Below are 14,507 nucleotides of genomic sequence, written 5' to 3'. Positions count from 1 at the left end.
TTTAGGGTTTTTTGTTTTCCATATAACCTAAACCTATATATATATATATATATATATATATATATATATATATATATATATATATATATATATATATATATATATATATATATATATATATATATATATATATATATATATATATATATATATATATACTAGCCGTAAACCCGCGCAAAGCGGCGGCGAAAATTAGTTTCTCATTCGGCAATAAGTTCTATACGGAAACATGTTCCATTTCAAGTAACACAAAATATATGCATATTGTTATCGATTGGTTTTACGGCAACAAATAAATGTAACCCTCGCAATACAAAAGAAAATAAATATTTTGGTGTGTAGTGTACGTTTAAAGTCTTTCATTTTAGAAATCAGGACACATCCACACGAAGTGAATTGCTTATACCTTTATTGGTATTGATAAAGTTAATAAAAGGGAGAATCAAAGTTAATCTTAACAACCCGGTTTGCTTGATACAGATAAGTCTAAACGGATATATCCTATTATCCACTTTACTATCTAAAGTTTTAAACCGAAAAATAATAAAATTAATACAACCATATTTCATGGAACATGAATAACAAATGGAATACTAATTTTCTATTAGTCATAAATCATACATAGATATTTTTTCTTAATATTAAACAAAATATTTGATTTTACAACTGATTGGTCAATTTTGATTAGAGGGCATAAATAATAAATAAAACTTTAAAAAATTATAAATAAAAGGGCATATATAATGGATTATTTGTTTTATTTTAATTGGATAAGAGATTTAGTCAAATTTTTGGAAGATATAAGATTTCAAAGGTAATCAGATTAAAATTTAATATTATTTTATTCATGATTAATTGTACTTTACGCTTAGAGAGTTGAACGTCTTAAAAAATAATATTATTTTATTGGATCTATTTATAGAAATAGTAGGATTTCTTTTATAAGTTAGTATATATATATATATATATATATATATATATATATATATATATATATATATATATATATATATATATATATATATATATAGGGCTTACGGAATATGTGGTTATGTACCTAACATTAGATATGGAACCATAAAAAACTACATAGTTTTAACAAAATACAATCAAATCTCTCTACCATGATACCATCTTTCTTGTATTCTCTATTAGACTAGATGATAAAAACTTGATGTATGTGAAATGCACTAGTTTTAGTCCTACTTTTAAAATATATTTTAGACACACAAAGGCAGTGGACTTGTCAATTGGTGGTATAATTAAATAAGCAGGGTATCGAACACAGGGAACGACAATTAAACTAATTACTAGAATTATCTAAAACAAGTAATAAAAAGAAAAGGTTTTCTCTAGTTTTGCAAGACTAGAAACTTAAACAATTAAATAAAACTCAAACTAAGCAACTAACAGCTAAAGCAAATAAACAATCAACTAAAGTCAGTAATGGAGAAGACTTCTGTTTAGGTTCAATTCATTTACTCACATGGTTGATTTCATGGCAAGTGCAATGGATTAATTGTAATTGGCTACTGATTAAAGTGATTAGGTTCACGTTCGCTAATACTAATCCTTAGAAAACAAATCAATTCAAATAGTGGCCAATTGGTTAAACTAATTAATTTCCTAGTTTATTGATTCATATTAAGCAAGAGTTGTAGGTAGTTAATCAAATTACTAATTCAATTAACCTCTTGTTGATGGTTCGTCATAAAAGCTCACACATTAACTTACCTATTCTCTAGTTAACCCTAGTTTCATGTTCGCTATTCCTAGGAATATAACAATGTTTTCACATAAATCATATGAGATAAGCATTTAAGAGATGTCCATGCAACTTAATTTACTTGATAACTAACATAAGATAGTTGTTGTTAACACATAAGGTTCTTTAACAACCTTAACAAAACTAAACTCACCAATTTGAAATTAATCCAACCATAAATCAAACCATAGTCATAAATTCATTTACCCTAAACAGAAGATATGAGTTCTAGCTCATGATTACAATACGAAGTAACTCAAAAACGAAATGTAAAGGTTCACACATAGGTCAAACAAGAGATTAAGTAAATAGTAAACTAAAATTGCCTTTTATCTTCTCAAGATTGAAAGTTAGGGCTGCTCCACGAATTCCAGAGCTCCAGCTATACCTTCAGTCGCAAATTAATCCCCAAGGGTTCCAGAGAAGGGTTTAGTTTCGGGCTTATGTGTTCTATTTATAGATTTAAGTTGATAGAGGCTACTTCTCGAGTCCCTCATTAAAAACCCATGTACAACAATGTATTATGTATAGACATGGTTTTTGACTATTTTTCTTCTTTCTTCAATTCTTGAGCTCCCGATTGCATTTTTCGCTTCCTTTTGCTTTCGAGCACATCTTTTAGACTGAAAATATAATTTAAACATAATTAAGTACCTTTTGTCCATAAATTGCGATAAATTAGCCAAAAAGTAATAAAATTCTATACGAAATATATAGCTAAATATGCACATATCAATAGTCTTTGTACATACTTTTATGGAGTTTTAAATTAAAATTTTTGCAACACAATCCATGTATAAGAATACACAGACCAAAGGTTTTTAAGACTAAAGTCGTAAAAATAAGGAGCTTGATTTTGATCCATTAGATTTATTTTAATGGTTGTGATTAAAAGTTGATGGTAATCCTTGTGAAATAAAATTGACCAATCAACAACATTTATTTGACACAATATATAGCACTTTTTAAAACCCTAATTATTCATATGCCGAACTTTCTCTTGTAAAATTAGATCCCACCAACTCTCCAACTCAGCTAACACCTTCCTAAAACCCACTCACCCTCCACAAAAAAAAAAAAAAAAAAAAGACGGTCACTCCTTTCCGCCTCCTCAACCATCGCACTAAAGCATAAAACCCAAATTCCACATCCTTAGCCAATTCTCTCTCTAGAATACTTTTACATATTCTTTATACACACAAAGAGTTTCCCCCATTGCTGCCACCATCTTCAGCTAGCATCGTTGGTCGGTGGAACACCTGCGAGATACCCCAACACACCACATGCGAACCACCTTAACCACGACCCACCTTGCCGACAACATAGTTGTTTAACACCACCACCTCTTACCGGCATCATGAAACCTTAGATCTATACCGTTGTCACCATCATGGCCGGGCACATCCGCCACAATCGATACTGCTATGAACACCACCGATTCTCGATGGCACCTGTCACACCCCCCGAACCGGAATGGCGAAAACGTCTGGGGGCGGAGGACTTCATTGGGTGGTATCATAACAATTGGATATAAATGAAACAAACATCACAACCATTACATTTAATAGTAAATAAGTTTACATTGTACTAAAATTTTGTTTACATGACACCAAATGCATGTGACAAAAATGAATGAAATGATGTGAAGACGTCCCATCCTCCAAAATACTCTCGTGCTTTACCTGTTTACTAGTTTTTCTGAGAATACAAGTGATTTTCAAAAGCGTCAAATATTAAGTTGGTGAGTTCATAAGCGTTTTTGTATGCAAAGCAGATTGTAACAGTTTCGTGTAAAAAGATAGCGTATAGTTCCAGAAAATCCATTATTTTTTTATATGTATGAACTGTAAATCTCAATCCAAAGACCAAAAACGTAAGTAGTGTTGTACTGAAAATAGTGTCAAGTAATTTTATCTTTATATAAAACTACTTGACAATATGTTTATACTGTAAATCAAATGTTTGTTTATACCCTATTTGAATTATTATAACCATACTAATACGATTAGTGGCATGAACGGCGTTCTTCAAGCGTCGTAATGGTACGACATTTGTCACCCAGACCTGCCGGTCTAACTGAAGCTAACAATTTAGATGCGGGGTTGTCAATCCCGTATAGATCTATACACATGTATCACACTCTCCCTACAAGAGACTTTGGTTATAATTCAGGACTCAGTGGGTACAATGAAGTAGTGTCTCACAAGTCTGTATCAACCGGTTTACGTCTAGTGTACTGAAAATTTCATTATCTTAGTTTAAGTAAAATAATTATTCCCTTAATAATTATTTATCTCATTTGGAAATGATAGTGTAGTGTTGTAACTCCCAAACTATAACAATTATAGTTTATCATGTCCATTTGTCAAGAACATTTATATAAAGATTTATGTAAACACATAGTAAATATTTAGTCTAGTTTCATAGTGTGAGTTCAACATTATATTTTTGGGTTGTAACCCTCAAAATAATGACATAAAAAAATGTATTCCTTTTTTTTAGAAAACTATATTTTCGGTAGAAAGTTTCCAAAAAACTTATAGTTTTGGAAATCATAAATTTTCCTCATGATTTTTATAACATGGGTCATGTTTTGTTTTGTTAGTTTTACATTTTAAACTAATATTTCACAAATATCTGGGTAAAGCTAGTGATAACCACATTTTATGCAAACAATATATCATATTTTAACATAAAGAAGAAACATGTAAATATTTGTATAAAAAACAAATTTGGACTTGTATTCCCCCTCCCCCTTAAAACATGAAAAAACTTGAAAATATGTGGGTATGAACTCACCTTGAGTGAATTTGCGGGTTGTTTGAGAAGAAATGATATGAAGACTCCAAGCTCAGACTCTTGAATGAGTTTGATGAAAATTCATTGAGAATAATGTTATCCTAAGGGTTTTAACACATTTTTATGTGTGTAAATAGAGTGAAACCATCATAAAAATGTATAGAATTACTAGGAAATCTCGAAAATACATATAAAATCTAAGGACGATCTTAGAGCTTATAATCCTTTGAAACTTGGAAATGAATCCTTGAGGGAGAATGAAGTAAAATGGAGAAATGGTGGGAATTGGCTTTCTCTTGAGAGGTATTGAAGTGGCAGCAAGGAGGAATGAAATGGATGGGGATTATTGGGATTATAAGTTTGTGCATTATAATGGGAATAAATGACATAACTTTTGCTTGGTTAACTGATGGATATTATATTTACTAATTAGGGTTTTGCTTGGGTTACTGTTGAATTTTTCATGGTAAAAGGGATTAGGCATCAAATCATAAAGTCAACACTTCATATCTACTTTAATTTGGCCGAAAAACCCATTGAAACTCCTTAGCATGGCCGAAATCACATGTGATTTCGGCCTAAGGGAGGATATTTCGGTCCTAGTGGCTTGGATATTGGTGATTTCGGTCCTAGGGTGTTCTAGGATGGGATTTCGGCCTTAGTGGGTGTTCTAGGATGAGATTTTGGCCTCCTCAAAACCTAAATCCCAATATGGGTGGGGTATAAGGCCATAAATTTTACAGTAAAGTTTTAATTTCATGACAAGATTTTCGTCAGACGGATATTTCTTCAAATTGGACACGTGGAAAGTAGGATGTATGTTGCAGAGTTCTTTTGGTAACCGAAATCTATAGGCCACCAGACCGATCTTGGCGAGGATCTCGAATGGTCCAATGTACATCAGATTCAATTTCCATGCTTCCTAAAGCGTATCATCCCTTTCCAGGGCGAGACTTTTAACATCACGTGGTCGCCGACTTGGAATTCCAAGGGTTTCCATCGTGTCGGTCCCTGGATGCCTTTAGTCGTTCCCAAATTTTGACGATTTTCTCGGTGGTCTCTCTGATGATCTCGGGACGGATGAAAGTGTTGTCGGAGACTTGAACTCTTTCCAGTTGTGTGTCTCCCACTTCAACCCAACACCGAGGTGATCTACATTTGCATCCATACAGAGCCTCAAATGGAGCGACCTTGATACTAGTATGATAGTTGTTATTGTATGAGAATTCGATGAGTGTAAAATGAGTATCCCATGCCTTTCCAAAGTCTATCACACAAGCTCTTAGCATATCTTCTTGTTTATGAATTGTCCTCTCACTTTTCCTGTTAGTTTGAGGATGGTAAGTTGTTCTCATATCGAGTTTGGCTCCCAAGGACTTCTGAAGTGACTGCCAGAACTGTGAGGTAAATCTACTATCTCTTTCGGAGATAATGGATATTGGCACGTCGTGTAATCGTACGATCTCTTTTATGTACATCATGGTTAGCTTATTGATCGTGTCGGACTCCTTTATTGGCAAGAAGTGTGCGGATTTAGTCAACCCGTCAACGATCACCCAGATGGTGTCAAGTCCTCCCGCTGTATTGGGCAACTTGGTTATGAAGTCTATCGTTATCCGCTCCCACTTCCACTCGGGTATGTCTGGTTGTTGTAGTAATCCTAAGGGCTTCTGATATTCTACCTTGAGCTTAGCACAAGTCAAACACTTTCCCACGTAGGTAGCGATATCAGCTTTCATATTCGGCCACTAAAAAAGTTTCTTGAGGTACAGGTACATCTTATCCGAATTGGGATGAACAAATTATTTAGTCTTGTAAGCCTCATTCATGACTAGGTACCTATACGCGCTGAATATCGATGTCCATATTCGATTCATGAAGTAACGAGTTTCGTCATCCCTAACTTTGAAGTTCTTATCTATTCCCCGCAGTGCTTCTCCTGTGACATTATCGAGTTTGAAGGCTTCTAGTTAGGCCTCCTTGATCTATGCAGATAAGTGTGAATGGATGGTCACTGTCAACGACTTTACTCGGCGACCCAAGTATTCCTTCCGGCTTAGGGCGTCCGCTACTACATTTTGCCTGGGTGATAACGGATTTCGCACTCGTAGTCATTTAGCATTTCAACCCATCGTTGTTGCCTCATATTGAGCTCCTTTTGGTTCAGTATGTGTTGAAGACTCTTATGATCTGTGAAGATGGTGCATTTAGTACCGTACAAGTAATGTCTCCAGATTTTTAGTATAACATCCCGTTTATTAAATAAAGAAATAGACAAATTAATGAATGAATAATAGCCCTAAAATTCAATAATAATATAGCAAGGTGTTGGTCTCGAGGAGTTAATTGATATAGTTTTTGAAGTTGGGGGTTAAAAGTGTAAGTTTCAGAGTGGTTTGTAAATATTTATGAAGGTAAGGACTGCTTGGTAAATTATTGAGACTTAATTTAATGAGATTTGGGAGGCTAAGGGGCCGAATGGTAAGTTTTGGACCTTAAATGAAATGAATTTATGGAATCAAGGGCTAAAGGGTAAATGTTGGATTAAAGCTGAAATTTTTTTGTGAGGAGGGGCTAATTTAGGAAATATGGACAAGTTGAAATGAAAGACGGGTTTATCCCCGGATCCTTTTCTTTCCCTCTCGTTGGAATATTGAAACCCTAATCGTTATACTCCAGCCGCTACCACCATGGGTAACATCTTCAGTCGGCACTGCCTAGTAGAGATCAATCGCCACAGCTCGCTGTCGGTGGCGCAATGAGCAGGTTGAGCACCTACTGCAATACCCACTTCCGACAAAGCCAGAAGCCCCCGAGGCCAAATCTCGCATGCTGCCGTCGCCGGGGACTACGAAGATCGATGATTTCATGGTCGCAAAGTTGTTGGTAAGGTCATCTGTCACACACACACACATACACACACTCTTTCTCATCTCCTTCTCTCTTTCGGTGATTTGACGCCGTGTATGACAGCTGTGGATACCGACGGCCCATGAACCGCCATTTCTGCTTGTTCCGACGCCCACAACTTCCTATTCGATGGTTGGGAGCCTTGGTCTTGTGTCGTTTATGTGCATAGGTTTCTACCACGAGTTGAATACGTAAGCATGTGTATTTTTCTGGCTAGAAACCTGCCACCATTTTCTACCACCCATTGCCACCGTATAAGTGGTTGTTTATGTGTCATTTATTGTGTGTATGCATGTTTCCTTTATGATGGGTCGTTGATTTGGTGATTTGGTCGGAGAAAAGTCAAGAAAAACCTCCACCACCACCGTGAGCCGCCACCGACCACCACTGCTTGAGGAGGTAGTGGGTTGTGCCCGCCCTAGTAGAACCCTAATGGACCTAAAAGCTTAATGTTGGACTTGGCTGCCTTGTGTTTAGGTTTGAAACCCTCATTAGGGTTTAGAAAACCCTAATTTTGGGTTTGTTGGTTTGGACCTATCGGGACCCGCGTTATGTGCCATTGGAATTGAAATTTGAATCATGCCCAATTACACTGTATGATTGACCTAGTAGATTGATCGACTTAATGGATTAAGTCCTTAATGGGTTAAGTGTTTCTAATTAACCCTAATTGTCATTTCATGTGAAAATCCTAATTGTGTTGGGTTTTGATTTGGGCCTTTCTGTTGGGCCTAGATGTCTGGACTCTTGATGGGCCAACTATTAACAAGTAAATGGACTAAAGTATTTGGATTGGGCTTCAGGATAAGGCCATTGGACAATCTTGGGCCTAATTTGGAAAATTGAGCCATAGATGGGCCTTCACTGGGCCTTGATGATTATGAGATATTGGACCATCAGAATGTCAAGTGTTCGACTAAGAATAAATGGTTGGGACTTAAGGCAAGACCATGTAGAGGTTTGGGCCCAATTTGGAAAATTGGGCCATAGTTGGGCCTTGGTTGACTATTGGTATTTTGGGTTTTTAGAGTATAAGTGGGGATTTTAGACTTATGCATTGGAAACCCAAATGGTTAATTGGGTTTTATTTTAATGTTGACAGTTTAGGGATCTGTCAGCTAGCAGCCAGAGATTTATTCGCTGGACTGTAGTAGTGCGAGGTGAGTTTTCCTTTAGTAGGAATTGGTCTAAGGCACCACGGTCGGCCTGTATATGTGATATGTTAGTAGTTGAGTGTGGGAAGGGCCTGAATCTTATAGTAGTCGAGTGTGGGCAGGGGGCCGAATCCCATAGTATTATTTGAGTATAGATATGTGACTACCTGATAGGAGTAGATATACATGTTGTCTGTTTGATAATTGTATGTATGTTAGTAGCGGAGTGTGGGCAGGGCCCGAATCTCCTAGACAGCGGTGTGTGGGCGGGGCCCGAATCTCCTAGAGAGTGGGCGGGGCCTGTATCTCCTAGTTGCATGTTATGTGTATGATATGTGGTAGTTGGGGAGACCCACTAAGCTTCATGCTTACAGTTTTCGGTTTTGGTTTCATATACTTCGGTTTTCAAAGTAAGAGCTCGTGATGATTGTAGTGCACACACCATTTGTTCAGCCTGGGATGTTTATACTCTGATATACTTGAAAATTGTTATGATATTTTGAGATACACTGTTTATGACTTTCATATGATGTTTGATGACTATGGATTTATTAATGATTTAAAACGAAAATTTTAGAATGTATTTTTGGGATGTTTCATTTAGCACAAACACCACTGCCCCTAATTCGAGGTCGTGTGTGGTGTAATTGACCACATGTGTCTTGAATTGTCTTGAGGCATAGGCGATGACCTTTACTCATTGCATGAGTACACATTCTAGGCCTTGATTGGATGCATCACAATAGACCACAAAGTCTTCGGTCCCTTCCGAAAGCAGGGTCGTTCCAAATATATTTTGGGCCCATGGAGAAAGAAAAAAAAGTCTTTTAAATACACAAATTTCATCAAGTTTTATATAATAACTCAATAACTGAATGAATTTTACTTATATTAGCTTCTAAATATAACATATTCGATTATATATGTATATATATATATATATATACATATATATATATATATATATATATATATATATATATATATATATAGATAATGAATTCCTTAAAAATTACAGGCCCCTATAAAAGATGGGCCCTAGACGGTTGCCCCTATCACCTACTCTCTGGGATGGGCTTATCCGGGAGGGACAAGATTGGAGCACTGCACAGAGCTTGCTTAAGTGTTTGGAAGGCGGCTTCTTGTTCTTTTACCCAACGAAAAGTTACTCCCTTTTGTGTTAGGTTTGTGAGCGGCTTTGCGATCTTAGAGAAGATTTGTATGAATCTTCAATAGTAGCCAGTAAGGCCCAAAAACTGGCATATCTCTGTCAGTGTTCTTGGTGTTGACCAGTTTGCAATCCCCTTGACCTTGGAAGGATCCACGTGTATCCCTTCCTCACTAACCACATGCCCTAATAAATCTAGTTTTCGGTTCCAAAATTCGCATTTCGATAATTTAGCGTATAGCTTTTCTGCCCTTAATGTCTCCTTGACTTGTCTTAGATGTTGCTGGTGTTCCTCCTCGCTTCGGGAATACCATCACAAATTTATCCAGATAAGGCTGGCACACACGGTTCATCAGGTCCATGAATATTGCGGGTGTATTTGTTAGACCGAAGGGCATTACTACAAACTCGTAGTGACCGTAGCGAGTTCTGAATGCTGTTGTGGGGATATCTTCCTCCTGAATTCGCAGTTGATGGTACTTCAACCTTAGAACAATTTTTGAAAACTAGCTCGATCCTTGCAGTTGATCAAAGAAGTCGTCGATTCGAGGTAAGGGGTAACAGTTCTTGATAGTGAGCTTGTTTAGTTCTCAATAATCTATGGACATGCGGAACGTTACGTCCTTCTTCTTTACGAATAAGACCGGTGCTCCCCAAGATGAGAAGCTCGGTCGGATGAATCCTTTGCTCAATAATTTGTTCAGTTGGCTGGACAATTCCTGCTTTTCCATAGGTGCTAAGCGATAAGGGGATTTGGCTACAGGGGTGGCTCCAGGAATCAAGTCGATTATGAACTTGACTTGGCATTCAGGAGGTATCCCTGGGAGGTCTTCTGGGAATACATCAAGGAAGTTACATACCTCGGGAATATCCTTGATGTCTTTCACTTCTTGTTTCTTATCAATGACATGGGCTAAGAAGGCGTGATATTCCTTGCGTAGGTACTTCTGAGCCTTGATGCAAGAGATAATTTGTAAATTCTTGTCGGGTTTATTACCATAAATGACAAGGGTTTCATCGTTTGGTAGATTAACGCGGACGACCTTTTCGTAACACAGAATTTCGGCACGATGGGGGCTTATCCAATCCATGCCGATGGCGACATCGAAACCACTGATCGTGACCGACATCTGGTCGATTTAGAATGAATGATTCTTTAGAGTTAGTGTGCATCCTACGAATATATCGTTAGAGCGTTCTGTATTTCCATTAACCATTTCTATAGTGAATGTTTCATCTAGTGTTTGGGGTTTTTGTTTGAGTAAGTATTTGAAATAGTGGATCACGAAGCTTTTCTCCGGACCACTATCAATTTTGAAACGTAACACTTCCCAGGGGGTCATCCATCCTAATATTACTCCTGCCCGAGCACGCTTAACTGCAGAGTTCTTATGGGATCTGCTGCCCTCACGACTTTAAAACGTGTTATGACAAGGAAGGTTTCCACACCCCTTATAAGCAATGTTTAGTTCTCCTTCCAAGCAGATGTGGATCAGGTGCAACCCACTCGACACGAGGACTTCCCAGGGGGTCACCCATCCCGATACTACTCCCACCCGGGCACACTTAACTGTAGAGTTCTTATGGGATATGCTGCCCTCACGAATTTAAAACACGTTGTGACAAGGAAGGTTTCCATACCCCTTATAAGCAGTGTTTAGATCACCTTCCAAGCTGATGTGGGATCAGGTGCAACCCACCTTCACCCCTCATTATAGGGTTCAATGTCCCTATCGAACATATCGACCCGTGCCCCAGCTCTGATACCATTTGTAACATCCCCCTCTGGTACGTATCACAATATTTTCCGCTTTGGGCCACTCGACACGAGGACTTCCCATGGTGTCACCCATTCGGTACTACTCCCGCTCGAGCATACTTAACTGTAGAGTTCTTATAGGATCTGCTGCCCTCACAACTTTAAAACGCGTTGTGACAAAGAAGGTTTACATACCCCTCATAATCAGTGTTTAGTTCTCCTTCCAAGCCGATGTGGGATCAGGTGCAACCCACCTTCACCCCCCCCATTCTGACGTTCTTCAGGAGTCAGAATGGTACGATATTTGTCACCCCATACCTGTCGGCCTAACTGCAGCTAACAGTTTAAGTGTGGGGTTGTCATTCCTGTATAGATCTATACACAAATGTAACACTCTCCCTACAAGAGGCTCTGGTTATATTTCAAGACTTTAGTGGGTACTCTGGTGGGTACAATGAAGTAGTGTCTCACAAGTCTATATCAACCGGTTTACGTCTAATGTACTGAAAATTTCGTTATATTAGTGTAAGTAAAATAAGTATTCCCTTAATAATTATTTATCTCTTCTGGAAATGATAATGTGGTGTTTGTAACTCCCAAACTATACCAATTATAGTTTATCATGTCTGTTTGTCAAGAACATTTATATAAAGATTTATATAAACACATAGTAAATATTTAGTCTAGTTTCATAGTTTGAGTTCAACATTATATTTTTGGGTTGTAACCCTCAAAATAGTGAAATAACTAAAATGCACTCCTTTTTGTTAGAAAACTATATTTTTGGTAGAAATTTTCCAAAAACCTTATAGTTTTGCAAATCATAAACTTTCCTCATAATTTTTATAACATGGGTCATGTTTTGTTTATTCATAAACTAATATTTCACAAATATTTGGGTAAAGCTAGTGATAACCAGATCTTATGCAAACAACATCTCATATTTTAACATAAAGATGAAAAATATTAATATTTGTATAATAAACAAATTTTGGACTTGTATTCCCCCCCTCAAAAAAAAAAAAAAAAAAAAAAAAAAAAAAAAAAAACTTGAAAATGTCGGGGTATGAACTCACCTTGAGTGAATTTGTGGGTTGTTTGAGAAGAGATGATATGAAGACTCCAAGCTCAAAACTCTTGAATGAGTTTGATGAAACTTCCTTGAGAATAATGTTATCCTAAGGGTTTTAACACATTTTAATGTGTGTAAATAGAGTGAAACCATTATAAAAATGCATCGAATTACTAGGAAAGCTCGAAAATACTTACAAAAATCTAAGGATGATCTTGGAGCTTATAATCCTTTGACATTTGGAAATGAATAATGAATCCTTGAGAGAGAAATTGTGGGATTTGGCTTTCTCTTGAGAGGTTTTGAAGTGGCAGCAATGAGGAATGAAATGGATGGGCATTATTGGGGCTGTAAGTTCATGCATTATAAGGGGGATAAATGACATGACTTTTTCTTGGTTAACTGATGGATATTATATTTACTCATTGGGGTTTTGATTGGGTTACTATTGAATTTTGCATGGGAAAAGGGATTAGGCATCAAATCATAAAGTCAACACTTCATATCTACTTTAATTTGGTTGAAAACCCCATTGAAACTCCTTAGCATGGCCGAAATCACATGTGATTTTGGTCCTAATGGCTTGGATCTTGGTGATTTTGGTCCTAGGGTGTTCTAGGATGGGATTTCGGCCTTAGTGGGTGTTCTAGGATGGGATTTCGGCCTCCTCACAACCGAAATCCCAAGGTGGGTAGGGTATAAGGCCATAACTTATAAAGTAAAGTTATATATATATATATATATATGTGTGTGTGTGTGTGTGTGTATACACACACACACACACTTATACAAATAATGTCCTCTTTTTTGGCCTTCAAAGTTTTATTGCAGCTAGGTTACATACACATACATTGTGGGTACACTTATACACATGGCCTCTTAGACTTTGTTTGACCCAAAATTTTCTAGTCGTCACTGAACCTGTAGACCCTTGGTGTACATCGCCTCCACCACCACCCCCCTTAGCCACGACCGCCGATGACAACAATGAAACCCTAAATACATACTCATTGTCGCAGTTTCCAAAGTGCACAATAGTTTCATGCTATTGCCTTGTCACCACTTTTGTTTCATAGAACTAAGTAATTCTGACATGGTCACATATTTTATAGACCATTTACGTTAACTTTTATATCATCGAGTGTCTATGTTGTGAATAACAAGTATTTCTAAACCATATTTGGTTCATATCTTTGTTCCTTTTGTAATTGGAATTTTGTTAGTTGTGGTTTGTTTAATTAACTTGTTTGCATGGAAAACAAATATGTTATTTTTGTTTATAGATTGTTGTGTGAATATGATTCCTTTAGTAGGAACATTTATTTATCTCGATTCAAGATTTCTGAAAGTATTTGATTTTTGATGCAAGATTTCCATAATATTTGAGTTCATAGATTTGTTTGATTTATTTTGTAAAAGATTTTGACATGGTATTTGTTTATAGTGTTTGAAGGTGATTGTCCATATTCCAAGAAAAGAAATAAAAAATTAGAAGAAATGCAATTGATTTATACGGCTTTTAAACGGACTCAATGACATATTTACATTTTTAAACTACACACTCAAAAGGTGCGTTTTGGTGGTTTTTTTATCCTAACTTCAAGTTTAAAAAATTAGTAAACCACTAGCTGTACTTATTCAACCAAAATGCAATTTCATTTTGATTGACTCAAATCTCAAATTGAAGAAATTAACCATGTTGACAAAATATAATAAACAATCAAATATCTTATTGAAAAGTTAATAATTCAAGACACGTACGTAAACACATATTTTTTCTTTATATCAACATTAAAGTCTTGTAACTCTAAATTATAGTATATTTATATTAATCTCTTAGTATTTCACAGCCATAAAATATATAACAATACAATAAAATT

General features: G+C 36.4%; 1 protein-coding gene across 1 annotated transcript; it reads right to left on the bottom strand.

Annotated features, from left to right (window-relative positions):
• Positions 1–10,386: 10,386 nt before the first annotated feature.
• LOC145002607 (uncharacterized) lies at positions 10,387–10,926 on the bottom strand. The gene has a single exon (XM_078961848.1). It carries the CDS (start codon positions 10,924–10,926, stop codon positions 10,387–10,389), a length of 540 nt encoding a protein of 179 aa, XP_078817974.1.
• Between the last annotated feature and the right edge of the window lie 3,581 nt (positions 10,927–14,507).

The sequence above is a fragment of the Lactuca saligna genome, chromosome 1 (genome assembly GCF_052625555.1).
Source record: "Lactuca saligna cultivar CGN05327 chromosome 1, ASM5262555v1, whole genome shotgun sequence".
Taxonomy (NCBI): Eukaryota; Viridiplantae; Streptophyta; class Magnoliopsida; order Asterales; family Asteraceae; genus Lactuca; species Lactuca saligna.
The sequence above is the reverse complement of the archived record's forward strand: the minus strand, read 5'-3'. Positions and strand labels throughout refer to the sequence as shown.

What these genes read in the sequence shown, in the direction of transcription:
- LOC145002607 (XM_078961848.1), bottom strand. Translation starts at nt 10,926, where the DNA reads ATGTCGGTCACGATCAGTGGTTTCGATGTCGCCATCGGCATGGATTGG.